Below are 18,732 nucleotides of genomic sequence, written 5' to 3'. Positions count from 1 at the left end.
CCCTGCCTTCCCTCTGATATTCAACAGTCTGTTCCATTCTTCCTTGTCTCTGGATCTATTTTGTTCATCAGCTTATTTTTTCATTCTAAAATAGGATTATTTTAGACAGAAAATTCTTAGTCTGGTTTGAAGATCATTCTAGCAATCTCCTTTTACAGGGTATGGCTAACATGGCTCCTCAAACATCTCCTGTGGGTACAGAGGTCATCTTGATGCAGCTGTGCTGAGTCAGAAACTGAACTTGATGGAGTAGCGATCTATTGCTGTTCCATTTTCTCTCCAGCAACATCTGTGCATGAACTAAAGGGCGCATGAGGAATAGGTCTGCTGTTGCCAAGAATGGGAGAGTGCTCTCCCTAAATGAGAGAGTTAAGCTGCCGTGCAGATCCAATGAGACTTAAGAAAACGGGCTGTAGGATGAAGCTGGACAAGAGAAGCTCTACCAGGGGTGGGCAAACTTTTTGACTCGAGGGCCACAATGGGTTCTTAAACTGGACCGGAGGGCCGGAACAAAAGCATGGATGGAGTGTTTGTGTGAACTAATATAAATTCAAAGTAAAGGAGCGGAGGGGAGAGCAAGAGAACCCTCCGTGCTTTCGGCTCCGCGGGCCGGATAGAACAGCCCAACGGGCCGGATCTGGCCCTCGGGCCGTAGTTTGCCCACGGCTGCTCTAGCCCCTAAACCTCAGCTTGCCTCCGTCTTTTTTTCAAATCCTCACCTGAGGCTATGTTTACTGATTTTAGAGAGGAAGAGAGAGAGAGAGTGAGAGAGAGAGAGAGAGAGAGAGAGAGAGAGAGAGAGAGAGAGAGAGAGAGAGAGAGAGATCAGTCAGCTGTCTCTCATATGCTCCCGACCAGGGATCAAACCTGCAACCTAGGTATGTGCCCTGACCAGGAAGGGAACAGGCAACTTTTCACTGATGCTGATGCTCCACCAACTGAGCCACCAGCCAGGGCGCCTCATCTTATTTGAATAAGTTTCAGGAAGTTGGTTTCTCTCTAAGCCTAAAAAGTCTGAAATGTGGGGTTTCTCTGTGTAAGCTTATTAAGTATTCCTAGAGTTTCTTTTTATTAAAACGCCATGCAGTGTTAGTTTCTGAAGCCCCAATAGTGAGTACTAGTAAGTACATGGCAGCCTCTCTCTCCTGCTTCCCCAGTTCCTAATGAAACCTTTGAGACCTGCTCTAGGGACCTTGCATTCTACCTCTTAGGTACGTACCCGGAGGGATTTTCAAAGGCGTGTTCCCAGGAGGCTAGAGGAAAAGGGATTTTTTCCTCCTGGGAAAAAATAAATATCCAGAGCTCCTGAAATCTGGAGTTTAAGAGACTGCACTTTTCCTGTGCCGCTTCCCCAGCCAAGGAAACCAATGCCCCCGCCTCACAGAGTTCGGCTATAATCTGCAGCTCTCTCTGATACTAGAGAAAGCCGACTTTTCCCTGTTTTCTTGGTGTTGGCTTCCACAACAAAGTGTTTTCCTAGGCTCCTCCGAATGGGTTCAGCCCCTTCCATTCCTCTTCGAGATCACTGTCTGGAAAGTGGCTCCTTCCTATTGCCAAGGTCAGAAGCAGTGAGTGGCTGTTGGCAGAACTAAATGAAAATGGAATGCCATGTATATTTTTCAAAATCTTATTCTTTTCCCTCTACGGTTTTCAGTATTTGTTTGCTTCTATTGATTCTCATGTCCATTGATATTCTATTTCTTTATGCTCATCTTGCTGTGGTAATGGATTCAAGGACATGAAATTTAGCAGATATGATAATGGTCTTCAAATATTTTACATACTATCTGGCTGGAAAGGAAACGGAAGGTAGGCTACTGTGGGGAGGTGGAAAGTGGCAGGCAGACAGATATTGAATCAATATAATGTAACGTTTTCTAAGAATTAAGGTCATTCAAAAATAGAATTAATGACAGTATATCTATATGGATCTATAAATAGAATATTATGCACCATGGAAAATAAAGTGTGAGATAGATTTATAGTACTGTTATGGAAAGTATTCAAGAAATAATATTTAAGTGAAAAAACTACTTGTGGACTGGTGTGTTTCTTATAATTTCATTTGTATAAAATGATGTGGAAATATGCATAATTGTACATAGAAAATTGCTAGACAGAAATAAATAAATTTAAAAAACAAACATGAATATGTTTCCTTCTGGCCTAGAGAATACAAATTACAGAAGGAGAAAACTAACTTTCCCTTTTATACTCTACAGATGGCTTTTTTCCCCCTTAAGCATTTTTATAACAAAAATGCCTAGTTTTATATTTTTAAGTAAACTTCGTATCTGAAAAAAAAAGAGGGGGTGCTAACTTGTAAGATAATGAATTTCCAATCGTTGGAAGCACTGAAGCAGAATTTGGTGAACTATTTGTGAGCAATGCTGGGCTTTGAAAGTTACCTCCTAACTCTAAGTTTCTATGATTCAGTTCTAATGAAAGAACTTAAAGCTACAAAGAATATGAGTTTTTCCAGCTTGCTTCCAACTGGAAAGATTTGAATAATGAAATGGATAAGATTAACCCCTTGCCCAGGACTGCGTGTCAGGTCTCAGCAGAAAATGATTTCTCTAGAAGGTAATAATTTTTCATGTTTTAAATTGTGGAGAGATGTTTTAGGCGAAAGACCCAGAATATAAAGAAACAGAAAATGGTGTCAAACGCTGCGTTTCTCAGTGACATGGTTTCACAGGCGCAGGCTGCTACGTGGTCTCAGTGATCATGACCCTATTGCAGTCCTCGTGCTGTCACGCATCAGGTCTTCGCCACTGGCTGAGTCATTGTTTTCCTGAGCGGGTGCTGAGAGGGACCGTAGTTGCAGTCATGCACAGGCACAGTTCAGTCTTCTCTCTGCCACAGCCTGGCTGGGTTCTTCTGTTCCTTTCCGTGTAGGCAGGGTTGGTTTTCCTCTTCCACAGATCTGAGTTTTGTTCCGTAATAAATTATGAACCACAGTAAACAGGAATGCTTAAGGACCAGATTGTTCCCACATCCCTGAGGAAAATTAACACATGCATATTGTACTGTACATTTTCCTCTAACTTCTGAAATATTTTATATATTTTTGTTCTTAAAATCTGCAATAAGGAAATTTCAAAATCTGACCTCACCCAACTACTTGCATCTCACTGTAGTAATAATACCCAGAATTGACCCTGTGGTTATTAAAAATTTTAGTATTTTTTCATCATGGATTTTTGCTTTAAGGTGTAAAACTATTGTGTTAAAGTTGTATTCATCTTGATTATTGACTATTTGCTCCCTTAACTTTGGCACCCAAGACCAGGGCCTCACTCAGCACCTGTACTTCCAGCACTGTTCAGAAAGGTTTCCTTTCTACCAACCACAATCTTCCTTTAAAAACTGAAGTTCATTTCCTCCAGATGTGGTTCTGAGGTGCTCAAGTTGCTATAAAATGCTGTTCTGTCAACTTTCCTGTCTTAATCATAAATTAACCCCCTACTTTCACTTTTTCTCCTTAGTCCTCCTGCAATCTCATATAGAGTTCCGTTTAGGAGCAGAATTACAGAATTTGGCTGTGTTTAGAAGATAATACTTAAAAAGAAAATGTGTATTATACATAATTTATTTTTATAAATTATTTTTATCATTTTGGTAAATTTCTTTCCAGCCCTTTTTTAATGGAAGGTGTGCCATTGAATGCATTACCTTCATTTCTTTCTTCATAATTTTTTTTCTTTGTGTTATTTTTACAAAATTATGGTCTGTCTATGTATCTTTGTATCTACCTCTGTATCTATGTAACTGTATATGCATGGTGCATAGTTCCCATTAAATGAATATGATATAATTTATTTAATCATTACTTTTTCATTCACATTGTTTTTGGTCTTCATTATTGTAAATTAGAGGCCTGATGCATGAAATTCGTGCAAGGCGGCTGGCCTCAGCCCTTGCAGCCCCGGCTTCATCCAGAAGGTTGTACAGAAGGATGTCTGGTCGTTCGGCTGTCCAGTCTAATTAGCATATTACACTTCTATGATGATATTATAAAACCCTCTTACACATGCATCCTGATACATAGCTCTGATTATTTCTTTAAAATAAATAATTGGAAGTGAAAATATTACGCCAAGGAGAATGGGCATGTGTTATAATTAATACACTAATATTTTACTTACTTATCTCGATAATCCTAATAATTTTCCAGTTTTCCTAATAATTTTCAATTTTTCCAATTTATTCCAAAATGTAAACTCATTCCTAGAGTAAGGCAAATGTATTAATACGTGTTAACAGACACCCAAATAGCCTTCATTTTTATCTGTTCACACTGGCCTTAAAATTAAAAGATTGAATCTATCATTTTTTAAATTTTAGACAAAATGCCTAATCCTAGGTGTCTTAGATTTTCCATCTGCAAGATGAAGATAATAATTACCTAACACGTGGGATTGTTATGCTGTTAAATAATATATGTAAAAATGCTTTATAAACTAAAAACTGCAATAAGAGACTATTCTTTTTGTTGTTATCCTTATTAATTTTTTAAAATGAGAACTTTGTGATCCCCAGTTACTCCTCAAATAGAAAGTAGGAGATATATGCAAACTGGTTTCCACAGATACCCAGTTTATAATGCTGAAGAAATTAGAAAAGAGGGTTCAGAGTAGGGTAGTGAGTCCGACTAACTATAAAAATTCATATGCAAGCACAAGCTACAAAACACAGAGAAATAACACACATTTTATGAGAATTAGTTACAGAGCAACGCTAGCAATTGGAAAGGGCTTGGATTGATAGGTTTGAGAAGTCTGTCTGTGCAAGAGGCGACTGGAGTAAAGTATTGACTAAAGAGAAAAACATGTTTCATTAAAAACCAATGTAAGAGATTAAGAAACACACACACACACACACACACACACCCTCATAGACACAGACAACAGTATGGTAAATCACCAGAGTGAAAGGGGGTTAGAAGGAGGTAAAGAGGGTAAAGGGAGATAAAATGAAGATGGAAGGAGACACAATAAAATATACAGATGATATTCTATAGAATTGTACACCTGAAACCTGTATAATTTTATTCACCAATAAACTCAATAAAAACTTTTTTCCAAAATGGGGATGGCAGTCAGGTTTGAGGCTATGGAATGATTTGTGAAAATGGTTTATGAAAGATGCAGACAAGTGGAACAGGGAGAAAGCAAACACTTATCTGTTGCTTGGCAGTTTAGAAGGGAAGATGTTTAAGATCAAAATTGTGCTTTAAACAAAGTAGAATTGATTGGCAAATTTGTTTTAGGTAAACAAAACCATGCAACCCTAATCCAGGAGAAAATGCTTTGAAAACTTAACTATTCATTTTCTATTTCTTTAGCCTCAGTTTTTCCCTGACACCTGTGTTCTCACTCATCAGGAAATCTGTTCTAAACTTGCCCAGTTATCCTTCCTTCTACCTTATCACCACTCTGTGTATTCTTCTTTACTGTTATTCATACATCTGCATACATGGAATTACTTCCTGATTGTGTTTTTCTGTCTTTACCTATTAGTGAGCAGTGGTCTCCATTTACCTGACATCCACCCAGGAGCAGGTTCTTATTATCTACGTCTCCTAGAGCTCTCCTGCTCAAAGCATTGGGCACCGATGTATTCTGACTGATTGGCCTAAGTCTCCAGCTTTCAAATGTGGAATTTATCGATGAAGAAAGAGAATTACACAGTGGTGAGTGAATTTTTTTTCCAGGGTTTTTCCAGCTTTCATGAACACAAGCTTACTCTATTTGCAATATTTCTCACCTTGTACGTTTTAACCCTGGCTGGCAATATCATCATTGTGACAATAATCAGTATTGATCGTCACCTTCACACCCCCATGTACTTCTTTCTTAGTATGCTTTCAACCTCAGAAACGATGTACACATTGGTCATTGTACCACAAATGCTCTCCAGCCTCATTGGACAAAGCCAGTCCATCTCCTTGGCTGGCTGTGCCACACAGATGTTCTTTTTTATCACTTTGGCCATCAACAACTGCTTTCTACTCACAGCAATGGGGTATGACCGCTATGTCGCCATCTGCAAACCCTTGAGGTACACAGTCATCATGAACAAGAAGGTGTGTGCCCAGCTGGTTTGGGGGGCCTGCAGCATTGGCCTGCTTGTGGCCATCATTCAGATTGCCTCTGTGTTCAGTCAGCCCTTTTGTGGTAAAGAGGTGGCACATTATTTCTGTGACATCCGCCCAGTTATGAAACTCTCCTGTGCTGACACCACTCTACATGACATAATTACTTTTATCATCAGCTCACTTGTCATTTTGGTGCCCATGGGTTTGGTCTTCATCTCCTACATCCTTATCATCTCCACCATCCTCAAGATTGCCTCAAGTGAGGGCCAAAAGAAGGCTTTTGCAACTTGTTCCTCTCACCTCATTGTGGTCATTGTCCACTATGGCTGTGCCTCCACTGCCTACCTCAAGCCTGAGTCGGAGAACACCAAAGATCAGGCTCAGCTGATCTCAGTGGCCTACACCATTTTTACTCCTCTCCTGAACCCTGTGGTATATACTCTGAGAAACAAGGAGGTCAAGAATGCCCTTCACCGTGCTATCGGCAGAAAACCTCTTGCCTAGGATCTTAGGTAGTTTGACGTATAACCTATCATACTCTGGGTATTTTTGCAATCTGAAAAAAAAAGATCTTATCTTAATTTTTGTATGTATTTGTCCAGTTTTCCCATCCCCATTTGTTGAAAAGACTGTGTTTCCCCAATTGTATATTCTTGCATCCTTTGTCAGAGATTAATTGACCATATAGGTGTGTGGTGTTTTTTCTTCTGGACTCTCTATTCTGTTCCATTCATCAATGTGTTCCTTTCATGCCAGTACCATGATGTTTTGATTACTATGGCCTTGTAGTGTAATTTGAGATCAGGTAACATCATACCTCTAATATTGTTCTTTTTTCTCAATATTGCTGTGCTATTCAGGGTCTTTTGTGTTTCCATGTAAATTTTAAGATCATTTGTTCTAGTTCTGTGAAAAATTCCAAAGGTATTTTGCATTGAATCTATAGATTGCTTTGGGTAATATGGATATTTTAACGATGTTAATTCTTTTTATCTGTGTGCATGATATATACCTCCATTTATTTGTATCTTCAATTTCTTTCTTCAATGTCTTATAATATTCTGAATACAGGTCTTTTACTTTCTTGGTTAGATGTATTCCTAGGTATTTTTTGGTGCAGTTGGAAAAGTGATTGTTTTTATTCATTTTTCTTTCCAATTATTATTGGTGTATAAAAATGCAACCAGTCTTAGCCAGTTTGGCTCAGTTGATAGAGCGTCAGCACACAGACTGAAGGGTACCAGTTTTGATTCCAGTTAAGGGCACATACCTCAGTTGCAGGATCGATCCCTGGCCCTGGTTGGGGCATGTGCAGGAGGCAACCAATTAATATGTCTCTCTCACATCGATATTTCTCTTTCTCTGTTTCTCCCCCTCCCTTTCATTCTTTCTAGAAATCAATGGAAAGATATCTGGGGTGAGGCTTAACAAAAAATATCCAACTAATTTCTGAAGATTAATTTTGTATTCTGCTAGACCACTTTCTTACACCATTACAAGAATAAACTCAAATAGATTAAAGATTTAAATATATGACCCCAAGCCATAAAACCCTTAGAAGAAAACAGTAAACTTTCTGACATAGCTGTCAGTAATATTTTTTTGGATATGTTTCCTCAGGCAAGGGAAACAAAAATAAAATAAAAACACATTAGACTACATCAATCTAAAAAGTTTTTGCACAACAAAGGAAACCATCAACAAAATGAAAAGGCAACCAACTGAATGGAAGAAAATATCTGCCAGTGATACAAATATTTGCCAGTGATGGAATTAATATTCAATATGTAAAAAGAACTCATACAATATAACAGCAATAAATAAATGAATTAAAGAATGAATTAATAAACAATCCGATTTAAAAATGGGTAGAGGAACTGAATAGACATTTCTCAAAGAGGACATACAGATGGTCAATAAACATGAAAAGTTGCTCAATATCAATAATCATCAGAGAAATGTACATTAAAACCACAATGAGAAATCACTGTACACCTATCAGAATAGTTATTATCAATAAATCAACAAACAACAAGTATTGGTGAAGATGTGGATTAAAGGGAACGCTCATGCACTATGATGGATTTGCAAATGGTACAGCCTCTATGGAAAACAGTTTGGCTGTTCCTTGAAAATTAAAAATTGAACCACCTTATAAATGAGCAATTATACTTCTGGGTGTTTATCTGAAGAAATCCATAACACTGATTTGAAAAAGCATATTCATCCCTATGTTCATTGAAGCATTATTTACAATAGCCAAAATATTTAAGCAACTCTGGTGCCCATTAATAGATGAATGGATAAAGAAATGGTATATATATAAAATGGAATAATACTTAGCCCAAATGGATGGAGAGGGTAATATATTAAGTGAAATAAGTCAGAGAGAGAAATACAAATATCATATGATTTCACTTATATGTGGAATCTAAATAAGTAAGTTAATAAATAAACAAATAAACAAACAAATGAAAGACAACATCATAGATACAGAGAACAAACTAATGGTTTCCAGATGGGAGGAAGGGTGGAGGGCTGGGTGAAAAGGCGAAGAGATTAAAAGTACAAATTGGCAATTACAAAATAGCCCCTGGGTTGTAAAGGACAGCATAGAGAATATAGTCAATAATCTTGTAATAACTGTGTGGTGTCAGGCAGGCATTAACCTTATTAGAGGGAATCACTTCACAAAGTATATAAATGTCTAACCACTATGCTGTACACCTGAAACTAATATAACATTGAATGCCAACTGTCATTGAAAAAAATTTTAAAAAATAGATTCTGTACCAATAAGATAGCTGCAAAATTTGGTGGTAACACTGCATTAAAGAATCAAGAGTGTCCCTGACTTGAATTTTTTTTTTTTATCATGACTCTCCTAAGCCTTTTATTAATCACTAGAGGCCCGGTGCATGAAATTCATACACGGGGGCGGGGGGGGGGGGGGTGGTGCTGGTGTCCCTCAGCCCAATCTGCACCCTCTCCAATCTGGGACCCCTCAAGGGATGTTCGACTGCCCGTTTACAGGGATCGGGCCATGGGGGTGTGGCCAGTCTGGGTGAGGGGCTGATGGCTGTTTGCAGGCTGGCCACAGCCCCTTCAGGGTGGGGGGGTCCCACTGGGGTGCCTGGCCAGCCTGGGTGAGGGGCTGATGGCTGTTTGCAGGCTGGCCACACCCCCTGGCGACCCAAGCTCCCAGCCCCTCCTTTTTTTCTTTTTTCTTTTTGTCAGCACCTCCTTGAGCAGAGGCCAGGGCCAGCTGGAAGCATGTATCTGGGATTTATTTATCTTCTATAATTGAAACTTTGTAGCCTTGAGCAGAGGCCAGAGCCTACCAGGGCAGGCGGGAAGCTTGGCTTCCTCCATCACCGGGGTCAACCCAAGCCTCCTGCTCATTCCAGCTCCGTGGCTGCTGCCATCTTTGTTGGGTTGATTTGCATACTCGCTCCTGATTGGCTGGTGGGTGTAGCGGAGTGATGGTCAATTTGCATGTTTCTCTTTTATTAATGTAGATTGGTTACCAATTTTGTTGAAGCTCATATTAGAGCTATTCCTTGGTGAATCTTGTATGTTTACATGTTAGTAACTTGTTACATCCAACAACTGAATTTCTCTGCAATTATATATGCTTTGTATCAAGTGATGCATATGCTCTTCTGTACTCACAGTGTAGAGAGATCTGAATATATGTTTTGAAATTAGTAAATTTATTATTAATTCCACCTCTCAACCAGCTCTGGCTGGCTCAGATTTGAAAATTAGCCCATGACTTTCAGTCTTTCCTATGTGGAACCTGAGCTCGTACCCTTGTCTTGCCTTGACCCTCATCATCTATAAAAAGCCAGCATCCATAATGACTGGAATGACTGATGACCGGTTGCTATGATGCCCACTGTGGCCAGTGAACTGGCCTGATCAGGGGGTGGGCTAGCTGGCCAACCTCCTGTAGCCCCTCACCCTGGCTGGCCGCCCCTGATTGGCCTGCCCCACCATGATAGGCCTGTAGCCCCTCCCCCAGGCCAGCCCCACCCCTGATTGCACCTACCCCCACCCCAATAGGAGGTGGGGCTGGCCATCCAACCTCCTGCAGCCCCTCCCCCACCGGCCAGCCCCACCCCAGATGGGCCTCCACCACCATAATTGGCCCACAGTCCCTCCCCCCTGGCTAGTCCTGCCCCTGATCACCCTCCCACCCCAATAGGGGGCAGGCCAGTCAGCCAACCTCCTGCAGCCCCTCCCCCAAGCCGGCCCCACCCCAGATTGGTCCCACACCCTGATCAGGGGCAGGGCCGGCTGGCCAACCACCCATGGCCCCTTCCCCAGGCTGCTGGCCCCAGTCAGCACCACCCACCCCATTCTGGGTGGGGCTGGCTGGCCCACCACTCACAGCACCTTCCCATGGCTGGCCCCGCCCCCAATCGGCTCCCTAACCCCAATTGGGGGCAGGGCCCGCCAGCCAATTGCCCGTGGCCCCTTCTTCCAACCAGACCAGCCCTGATTGGGCCCCGATCAGGGCAGGCTGGCTGGCCCACCTCCCGCCATCTCCTCCTCCCAACAGGCCCAGCCCTGATCTTCCCTGATTGGGGCTGGGCTGGCTGGACCCCACCCGTGTACAAGTTTGTGCCCTGGTCCTCTAATTTCTACATAATTGGACTCATTTTCTGTGAACAGTTGGGTGCCTAGTTTAAACTCACAGTTTAAACATTTGTTTAAACAAGTCTAGAAAGTTCCAATTTACTCTCTTGTTTTTGCTTTCTAAAGGGGAAAATTGTAATGATATGTGAAAAATGTTTAAGACTTTGGTATTATTTGGCCTTGAGTAAAATGAGGCAGAACTTGCCAAGTGATTACTGGTACCTAAAGGGCTGATGTTTAAAAATAATCCTATATAATTAAGAGTTAATATGCAAATTGACCATCACACCCTCCCACAAGATGGCTCCCCTTATGTCATCACAAGATGGCCGCCCCCATGTGGTCATAAGATGGCCACTCCCATGTCATCACAAGATGGCCACCACAAGATGGCCAGCAGGGGAGGGCAGTTGGGGGCAATCGGGCCGGCAGAGGAGCAGTTAGGTGTCGATCAGGCTGGCAGGGAGTGGTTAGGGGGTGATCAGGCTGGCAGGCAGAAGCAGTTAGGGGCATTCAGGAAGGAAGGCAGGTGAGCAGTTGGGAGCCAGCAGTCCCAGATTGTGAGAGGGATGTCGGGATCAGGCCTAAACCAGCAGTCGGACATCGCCCAAGGGGTCCCAAATTGGAGAGGATGCAGGCTGGGCTGAAGGACACCCCCCCCACACCAGTGCATGAATTTCATGCACCGGACCTCGAGTACTAATAATAATCTATATCTGCCACCCATCGTCCTGCTCCTGCTTAAAGACAGTCCAAACCTGCATTGAAAGGTACATTGAAAGTGCATGTCAAACCCAGGTCTTGGGAATCCCTGATAGCAGAAGGGCCAATAAGGGAAATATTCATGGTTATGGAGCATTGCCTTGAAGAAAAGGTTTGCCTCCTCAGAACAGCTGTCTCCAAGAGAGCAACCTGAGAGTGAGTGTGAAGAGGACCTTTCGGAAAGTTTTCTGTTGCCTTTATCTGCGTTCCCTGGGAACACTTCTGAATCTTTCCTTGGTAGGTTCAAGGGAAACACTCTTACAACCCTACTGCTGATAAAGCCCCATTTGAGATTCTGGCTTTGGGAGTCCTGCCCACTACAGTAACCTATTCCTGAAAGCCTCTGCCAACAGTGATGCTATTTTTATGGATTGTTGATTTGTTTCATACAGAACCCTCCCTATAAGACCTCCTGCAGTTGTACAGGGCTTTATAAGATTGGCACCCATATGGAAACTGTATGTTCCCCTCGGATTCTACAGTTGGGTAATGCAGAAGATTATGGCATGATTCACCCAAATGAATCGAAAGGCCTACCTATGTCTTGTTTTCTGTTTGTTTTTATTTATTGTCATTATTGAAAGTATTATAGATGTTCCCCACCCCACCCCCCCATTGACCCCTTCCATCCCACTCCTGCCCCCTCCCCAGGCCTTCTGTTGATGGGTTATGCATATATGCATGTAGGTTATTTGGTTAATCTCTTCCTTCCACTCCTCCCCTTCCCTCTGAGATCTGTCAGTCTGTTCCATGCTTCCATGTCTCTGGATCTATTTTGTTCATCAGTTTATGTTGTTCATGAGATTCCACATACAAGTGAGATCATGTGATATTTGTCTTTCTCTAACTGGCTTATTTCACTTAGCATAATGCTCACCAAGTCCCTCCATGCTGCCTTAAAGGGTAAGAAATCCTTCTTTTTCACTGCTATGTAGTATTCCATATAGTATTCTATGTGTCAATGTACCATAGCTTTTTTATCCATTCATCTATTAATGGGCACTTGGGCTGTTTCCATGTCTTGGCCATTTGAGCACATTTTGTAGAGCTGGCTACTGGAGGAACCATTTCTTCCCATGTTTAGAGACTGGGGTATCTCCAGTACACTAAGCACATTCACTGATTCAGAGGGCTATCTACTTCAAAATAGTGTGAGAGGAAGACTCTGTGGCTCAAGGCAGAGTGGAGAGCTAGCTCTCATGCTCTTGAGGATGAAGTTGCAAAATTGTCTGTAAAGGAGCTTCTGGATGCTGGGTTAAGATGAAGCCCTTCATTTGGAAACAGGACATTGGTTAGGACGTTAAGAGCTCAACGAATGTGTCTGTGAAGATGGATAACTGAGCCCATCTAAGGAGGGCATGGAAAAGTGCTTGGATACTATGTTATCACCTGAATTTATGATTTAAAACCTGACTATTTATTTATTTATTTATTTATTTTTATATAGATTTTTGTTGATTTCAGAGAGGAAGAGAGAGAGAGAGAGAGATCAGTCAGCTGTCTCTCATATGCTCCCGACCAGGGATCAAACCTGCAACCTAGGTATGTGCCCTGACCAGGAAGGGAACAGGCAGCTTTTCACTGATGCTGATGCTCCACCAACTGAGCCACCAGCCAGGGCGCCTCATCTTATTTGAATAAGTTTCAGGAAGTTGGTTTCTCTCTAAGCCTAAAAAGTCTGAAATGTGGGGTTTCTCTGTGTAAGCTTATTAAGTATTCCTAGAGTTTTTCTTTATTAAAACGCCATGCAGTGTTAGTTTCTGAAGCCCCAATAGTGAGTACTAGTAAGTACATGGCAGCCTCTCTCTCCTGCTTCCCCAGTTCCTAATGAAACCTTTGAGACCTGCTCTAGGGACCTTGCATTCTACCTCTTAGGTACGTACCCGGAGGGATTTTCAAAGGCGTGTTCCCAGGAGGCTAGAGGCAAAGGGATTTTTTCCTCCTGGGAAAAAATAAATATCCAGAGCTCCTGAAATCTGGAGTTTAAGAGACTGCACTTTTCCTGTGCCGCTTCCCCAGCCAAGGAAACCAATGCCCCCGCCTCACAGAGTTCGGCTATAATCTGCAGCTCTCTCTGATACTAGAGAAAGCCGACTTTTCCCTGTTTTCTTGGTGTTGGCTTCCACAACAAAGTGTTTTCCTAGGCTTCCTCCGAATGGGTTCAGCCCCTTCCATTCCTCTTCAAGATCACTGTCTGGAAAGTGGCTCCTTCCTATTGCCAAGGTCAGAAGCAGTGAGTGGCTGTTGGCAGAACTAAATGAAAATGGAATGCCATGTATATTTTTCAAAATCTTATTCTTTTCCCTCTACGGTTTTCAGTATTTGTTTGCTTCTATTGATTCTCATGTCCATTGATATTCAATTTCTTTATGCTCATCTTGCTGTGGTAATGGATTCAAGGACATGAAATTTAGCAGATATGATAATGATCTTCAAATATTTTACATACTATCTGGCTGGAAAGGAAACAGAAGGTAGGCTACTGTGGGGAGGTGGAAAGTTGCAGACAGACAGATATTGAATCAATATAATGTAACGTTTTCTAAGAATTAAGGTCATTCAAAAATAGAATTAATGACAGTATATCTATATGGATCTATAAATGGAATATTATGCACCATGGAAAATAAAGTGTGAGATAGATTTATAGTACTGTTATGGAAAGTATTCAAGAAATAATATTTAAGTGAAAAAACTACTTGTGGATTGGTGTGTTTCTTATAATTTTATTTGTATAAAATTATATGGAAATATGCATAATTGTACATAAAAAATTGCTAGACAGAAATAAATAAATTTAAAAAACAAACATGAATTATGTTTCCTTCTGGACTAGAAAATGCAAATTATAGAAGGAGAAAACTAACTTTCGCATTTATACTCTACTTTACAGATGGCTTTTCCCCCCCTTAAGCATTTTTATAACAAAAAAGCCTAGTTTTATATTTTAAGTAAACTTAGTATCTGAAAAAAATGAGGGGGTGCTAACTTATAAGATAATGAATTTCCAATCGTTGGAAGCACTGAAGCAGAATTTGGTGAACTATTTGTGAGCAATGCTGGGCTTTGAAAGTTACCTCCTAACTCTAAGTTTCTATGATTCAGTTCTAATGAAAGAACTTAAAGCTACAAAGAATATGAGTTTTTCCAGCTTGCTTCCAACTGGAAAGATTTGAATAATGAAATGGATAAGATTAACCCCTTGCCCAGGACTGCGTGTCAGGTCTCAGCAGAAAATGATTTCTCTAGAAGGTAATAATTTTTCATGTTTTAAATTGTGGAGAGATGTTTTAGGCGAAAGACCCAGAATATAAAGAAACAGAAAATGGTGTCAAACGCTGCGTTTCTCAGTGACATGGTTTCACAGGCGCAGGCTGCTACGTGGTCTCAGTGATCATGACCCTATTGCGGTCCTAGTGCTGTCACGCATCAGGTCTTCGCCACTGGCTGAGTCATTGTTTTCCTGAGCGGGTGCTGAGAGGGACCGTAGTTGCAGTCATGCACAGGCACAGTTCAGTCTTCTCTCTGCCACAGCCTGGCTGGGTTCTTCTGTTCCTTTCCGTGTAGGCAGGGTTGGTTTTCCTCTTCCACAGATCTGAGTTTTGTTCCGTAATAAATTATGAACCACCGTAAACAGGAATGCTTAAGGACCAGATTGTTCCCACATCCCTGAGGAGAATTAACACATGCATATTGTACTGTACATTTTCCTCTAACTTCTGAAATATTTTATATATTTTTGTTCTTAAAATCTGCAATAAGGAAATTTCAAAATCTGACCTCACCCAACTACTGACATCTCACTGTAGTGATACCCAGAATTGACCCTGTGGTTATTAAAAATTTTAGCAGAATTAGAGAATTTGGCTGTGTTTAGAAGATAATAATTAAGAAGAAAATACGTATTATATATAGAGAAAAAGAACTGAAGATTCTCCATTTCCACTTACTACCTAGAAACAATTATTTTTATCATTTTGGTAAATTTCTTTCCAGCCCTTTTTTAATGGAAGGTGTGCCATTGAATGCATTACCTTCATTTCTTTCTTCCTTTTTTTTCTTTTCTTTGTGTTATTTTTACAAAATTATGGTCTGTCTATGTATCTTTGTATCTACCTCTGTATCTATGTAACTATGTACGTATGGTGCATAGTTCCCATTAAATGAATATGATATAATTTATTTAATCATTCCTTTTTTATTTACATCAGTTTTGGTCTTCATTATTATAAACTAGAGGCCTGATGCATGAAATTCGTGCAAGGGGCTCAGCCCTTGCAGCCCCGGCTTCGTCCACAAGGTCGTCCAGAAGGATGTCTGGTCGTTCGGCCTTCCGGTCTAATTAGCATATTACACTTCTGTTATTATAGATGATATTATAATACCCTCTTACATATGCATCCTGATACATAGCTCTGATTATTTCTTTAAAATAAATAATTGGAAGTGAAAATATTAAGCCAAGGAGAATGGGCATGTGTTATAATTAATACACTAATATTTTACTTACTTATCTCGATAATCCTAAAAATTTTCCAGTTTTCCTAATGATTTTCAATTTTTCCAATTTATTCCAAAATGTAAACTCATTCATAGAGTATTAATACGTGTTAACAGACACCCAAATAGCCTTCTTTTTTATCTGTTCACACTGGCCTTAAAATTAAAAGATTGAATCTATCATTTTTTAAATTTTAGACAAATGCCTAATCCTAGGTGTCTTAGATTTTCCATCTGCAAGATTAAGATAATAATTACCTAACACGTGGGATTGTTATGCTGTTAAATAATATATGTAAAAATGCTTTATAAACTAAAAACTGCAATAAGGGACTATTCTTTTTGTTGTTGTTATCCTTATTAATTTTTTAAATGAGAACTTTGTGATCCCCAGTTACTCCTCAAATAGAAAATAGGAGATATATGCAAACTGGTTTCCACAGATACCCAGTTTACAATGCTGAAGAAATTAGAAAAGAGGGTTCAGAGTAGAGTAGTGAGTCTGACTAACTATAAAAATTCATATGCAAGCACAAGCTACAAAACACAGAGAAATAACACACATTTTATGAGAATTAGTTACAGAGCAACGCTAGCAATTGGAAAGGGCTTGGATTGTTAGGTTTGAGAAGTCTGTCTGTGCAAGAGGTGACTGGAGTAAAATATTAACTAAAGAGAAAAACATGTTTCATTAAAAACCAATGTAAGAGATTAAGAAACACACACACACACACACTCTCTCTCATAGACACAGACAACAGTATGGTAAATCACCAGAGTGAAAGGGGGTTGGTAGGAGGTAAGGAGGGTAAAGGGAGATAAAATGAAGATGGAAGGAGACTTTACTTGGGTGGTAAATACACAATAAAACATACAGATGATATTCTATAGAATTGTACACCTGAAACCTGTATAATTTTATTCACCAATGTTACCCCAATAAACTCAATAAAAACTTTTTTCCAAAATGGGGATGGCAGTCAGGTTTGAGGCTATGGAATGATTTGTGAAAATGGTTTATGAAAGATGCAGACAAGTGGAACAGGGAGAAAGCAAACACTTATCTGTTGCTTGGCAGTTTAGAGGGGAAGATGTTTAAGATCAAAACTGTGCTTTAATCAAAGTAGAATATATTGGTTGTTTTAGGTAAACAAAACCATGCAACCCTAATCCAGGAGAAAATGCTTTGAAAACTTAACTATTCATTTTCTATTTCTTTAGCCTCAGTTTTTCCCTGACACCTGTGTTCTCACTCATCAGGAAATCTGTTCTAAACTTGCCCAGTTATCCTTCCTTCTACCTTATCACCACTCTGTGTATTCTTCTTTACATACATCTGCATACATGGAATTACTTCCTGATTGTGTTTTTCTGTCTTTACCTATTAGTGAGCAGTGGTCTCCATTTACCTGACATCCACCCAGGAGCAGGTTCTTATTATCTACGTCTCCTAGAGTTCTCCTGCTCAAAGCATTGGGCACCGATGTATTCTGACTGATTGGCCTAAGTCTCCAGCTTTCAAATGTGGAATTTATCGATGAAGAAAGAGAATTACACAGTGGTGAGTGAATTTTTTTTCCAGGGTTTTTCCAGCTTTCATGAACACAAGCTTACTCTATTTGCAATATTTCTCACCTTGTACGTTTTAACCCTGGCTGGCAATGTCATCATTGTGACAATTATCAGTATTGATCGTCACCTTCACACCCCCATGTACTTCTTTCTTAGTATGCTTTCAACCTCAGAAACGATGTACACATTGGTCATTGTACCACAAATGCTCTCCAGCCTCATCGGACAAAGCCAGTCCATCTCCTTGGCTGGCTGTGCCACACAGATGTTCTTTTTTATCACTTTGGCCATCAACAACTGCTTTCTACTCACAGCAATGGGGTATGACCGCTATGTCGCCATCTGCAAACCTTTGAGGTACACAGTCATCATGAACAAGAAGGTGTGTGCCCAGCTGGTTTGGGGGGCCTGCAGCATTGGCCTGCTTGTGGCCATCATTCAGATTGCCTCTGTGTTCAGTCAGCCCTTTTGTGGTAAAGAGGTGGCACATTATTTCTGTGACGTGCTCCCAGTTATGAAACTCTCCTGTGCTGACACCACTCTACATGACATAATTAATTTTATCATCAGCTCACTTGTCATTTTGGTGCCCATGGGTTTGGTCTTCATCTCCTACATCCTTATCATCTCCACCATCCTCAAGATTGCCTCAAGTGAGGGCCAAAAGAAGGCTTTTGCAACTTGTGCCTCTCACCTCATTGTGGTCGTTATCCACTATGGCTGTGCCTCCATTGCCTACCTCAAGCCTGAGTCGGAGAACACCAAAAATCAGGATCAGCTAATCTCAGTGGCCTACACCATTTTTACTCCTCTCCTGAACCCTGTGGTATATACTCTGAGAAACAAGGAGGTCAAGAATGCCCTTCACCGTGCTATCGGCAGAAAACCTCTTGCCTAGGATCTTAGGTAGTTTGACGTATAACCTATCATACACTGGGTATTTTTGCAATCTGAAATAAAAAGATCTTATCTTAATTTTTGTATGTATTTGTCCAGTTTTCCCATCCCCATTTGTTGAAAAGACTGTGTTTCCCCAATTGTATATTCTTGCATCCTTTGTCAGAGATTAATTGACCATATAGGTGTGTGGTGTTTTTTCTTCCGGACTCTCTATTCTGTTCCATTCATCAATGTGTTCCTTTCATGCCAGTACCATG

At 40.5% G+C, this 18,732-nt stretch overlaps 2 protein-coding genes across 2 annotated transcripts; both read left to right on the top strand.

Moving 5' to 3' along the window:
* Positions 1-5,671: 5,671 nt before the first annotated feature.
* Positions 5,672-6,604, top strand: LOC308237617 (olfactory receptor 10J1-like; the record flags this gene model as incomplete). The annotated part of the gene is made up of 1 exon (XM_080648423.1): positions 5,672-6,604. One exon carries the CDS (start codon positions 5,672-5,674, stop codon positions 6,602-6,604), a length of 933 nt encoding a protein of 310 aa, XP_080504549.1.
* A 10,936-nt stretch (positions 6,605-17,540) lies between these two features.
* LOC308237602 (olfactory receptor 10J1-like) lies at positions 17,541-18,473 on the top strand (the record flags this gene model as incomplete). Its single annotated transcript, XM_080648401.1, has 1 exon — positions 17,541-18,473. The coding sequence occupies one exon, from the start codon at positions 17,541-17,543 to the stop codon at positions 18,471-18,473; it is 933 nt and encodes a 310-aa protein (XP_080504527.1).
* Positions 18,474-18,732: the final 259 nt, after the last annotated feature.

The sequence above is a fragment of the Plecotus auritus genome (genome assembly GCF_963455305.1).
Source record: "Plecotus auritus genome assembly, chromosome: 12".
NCBI lineage: Eukaryota > Metazoa > Chordata > Mammalia > Chiroptera > Vespertilionidae > Plecotus > Plecotus auritus.
The sequence above is the reverse complement of the archived record's forward strand: the minus strand, read 5'-3'. Positions and strand labels throughout refer to the sequence as shown.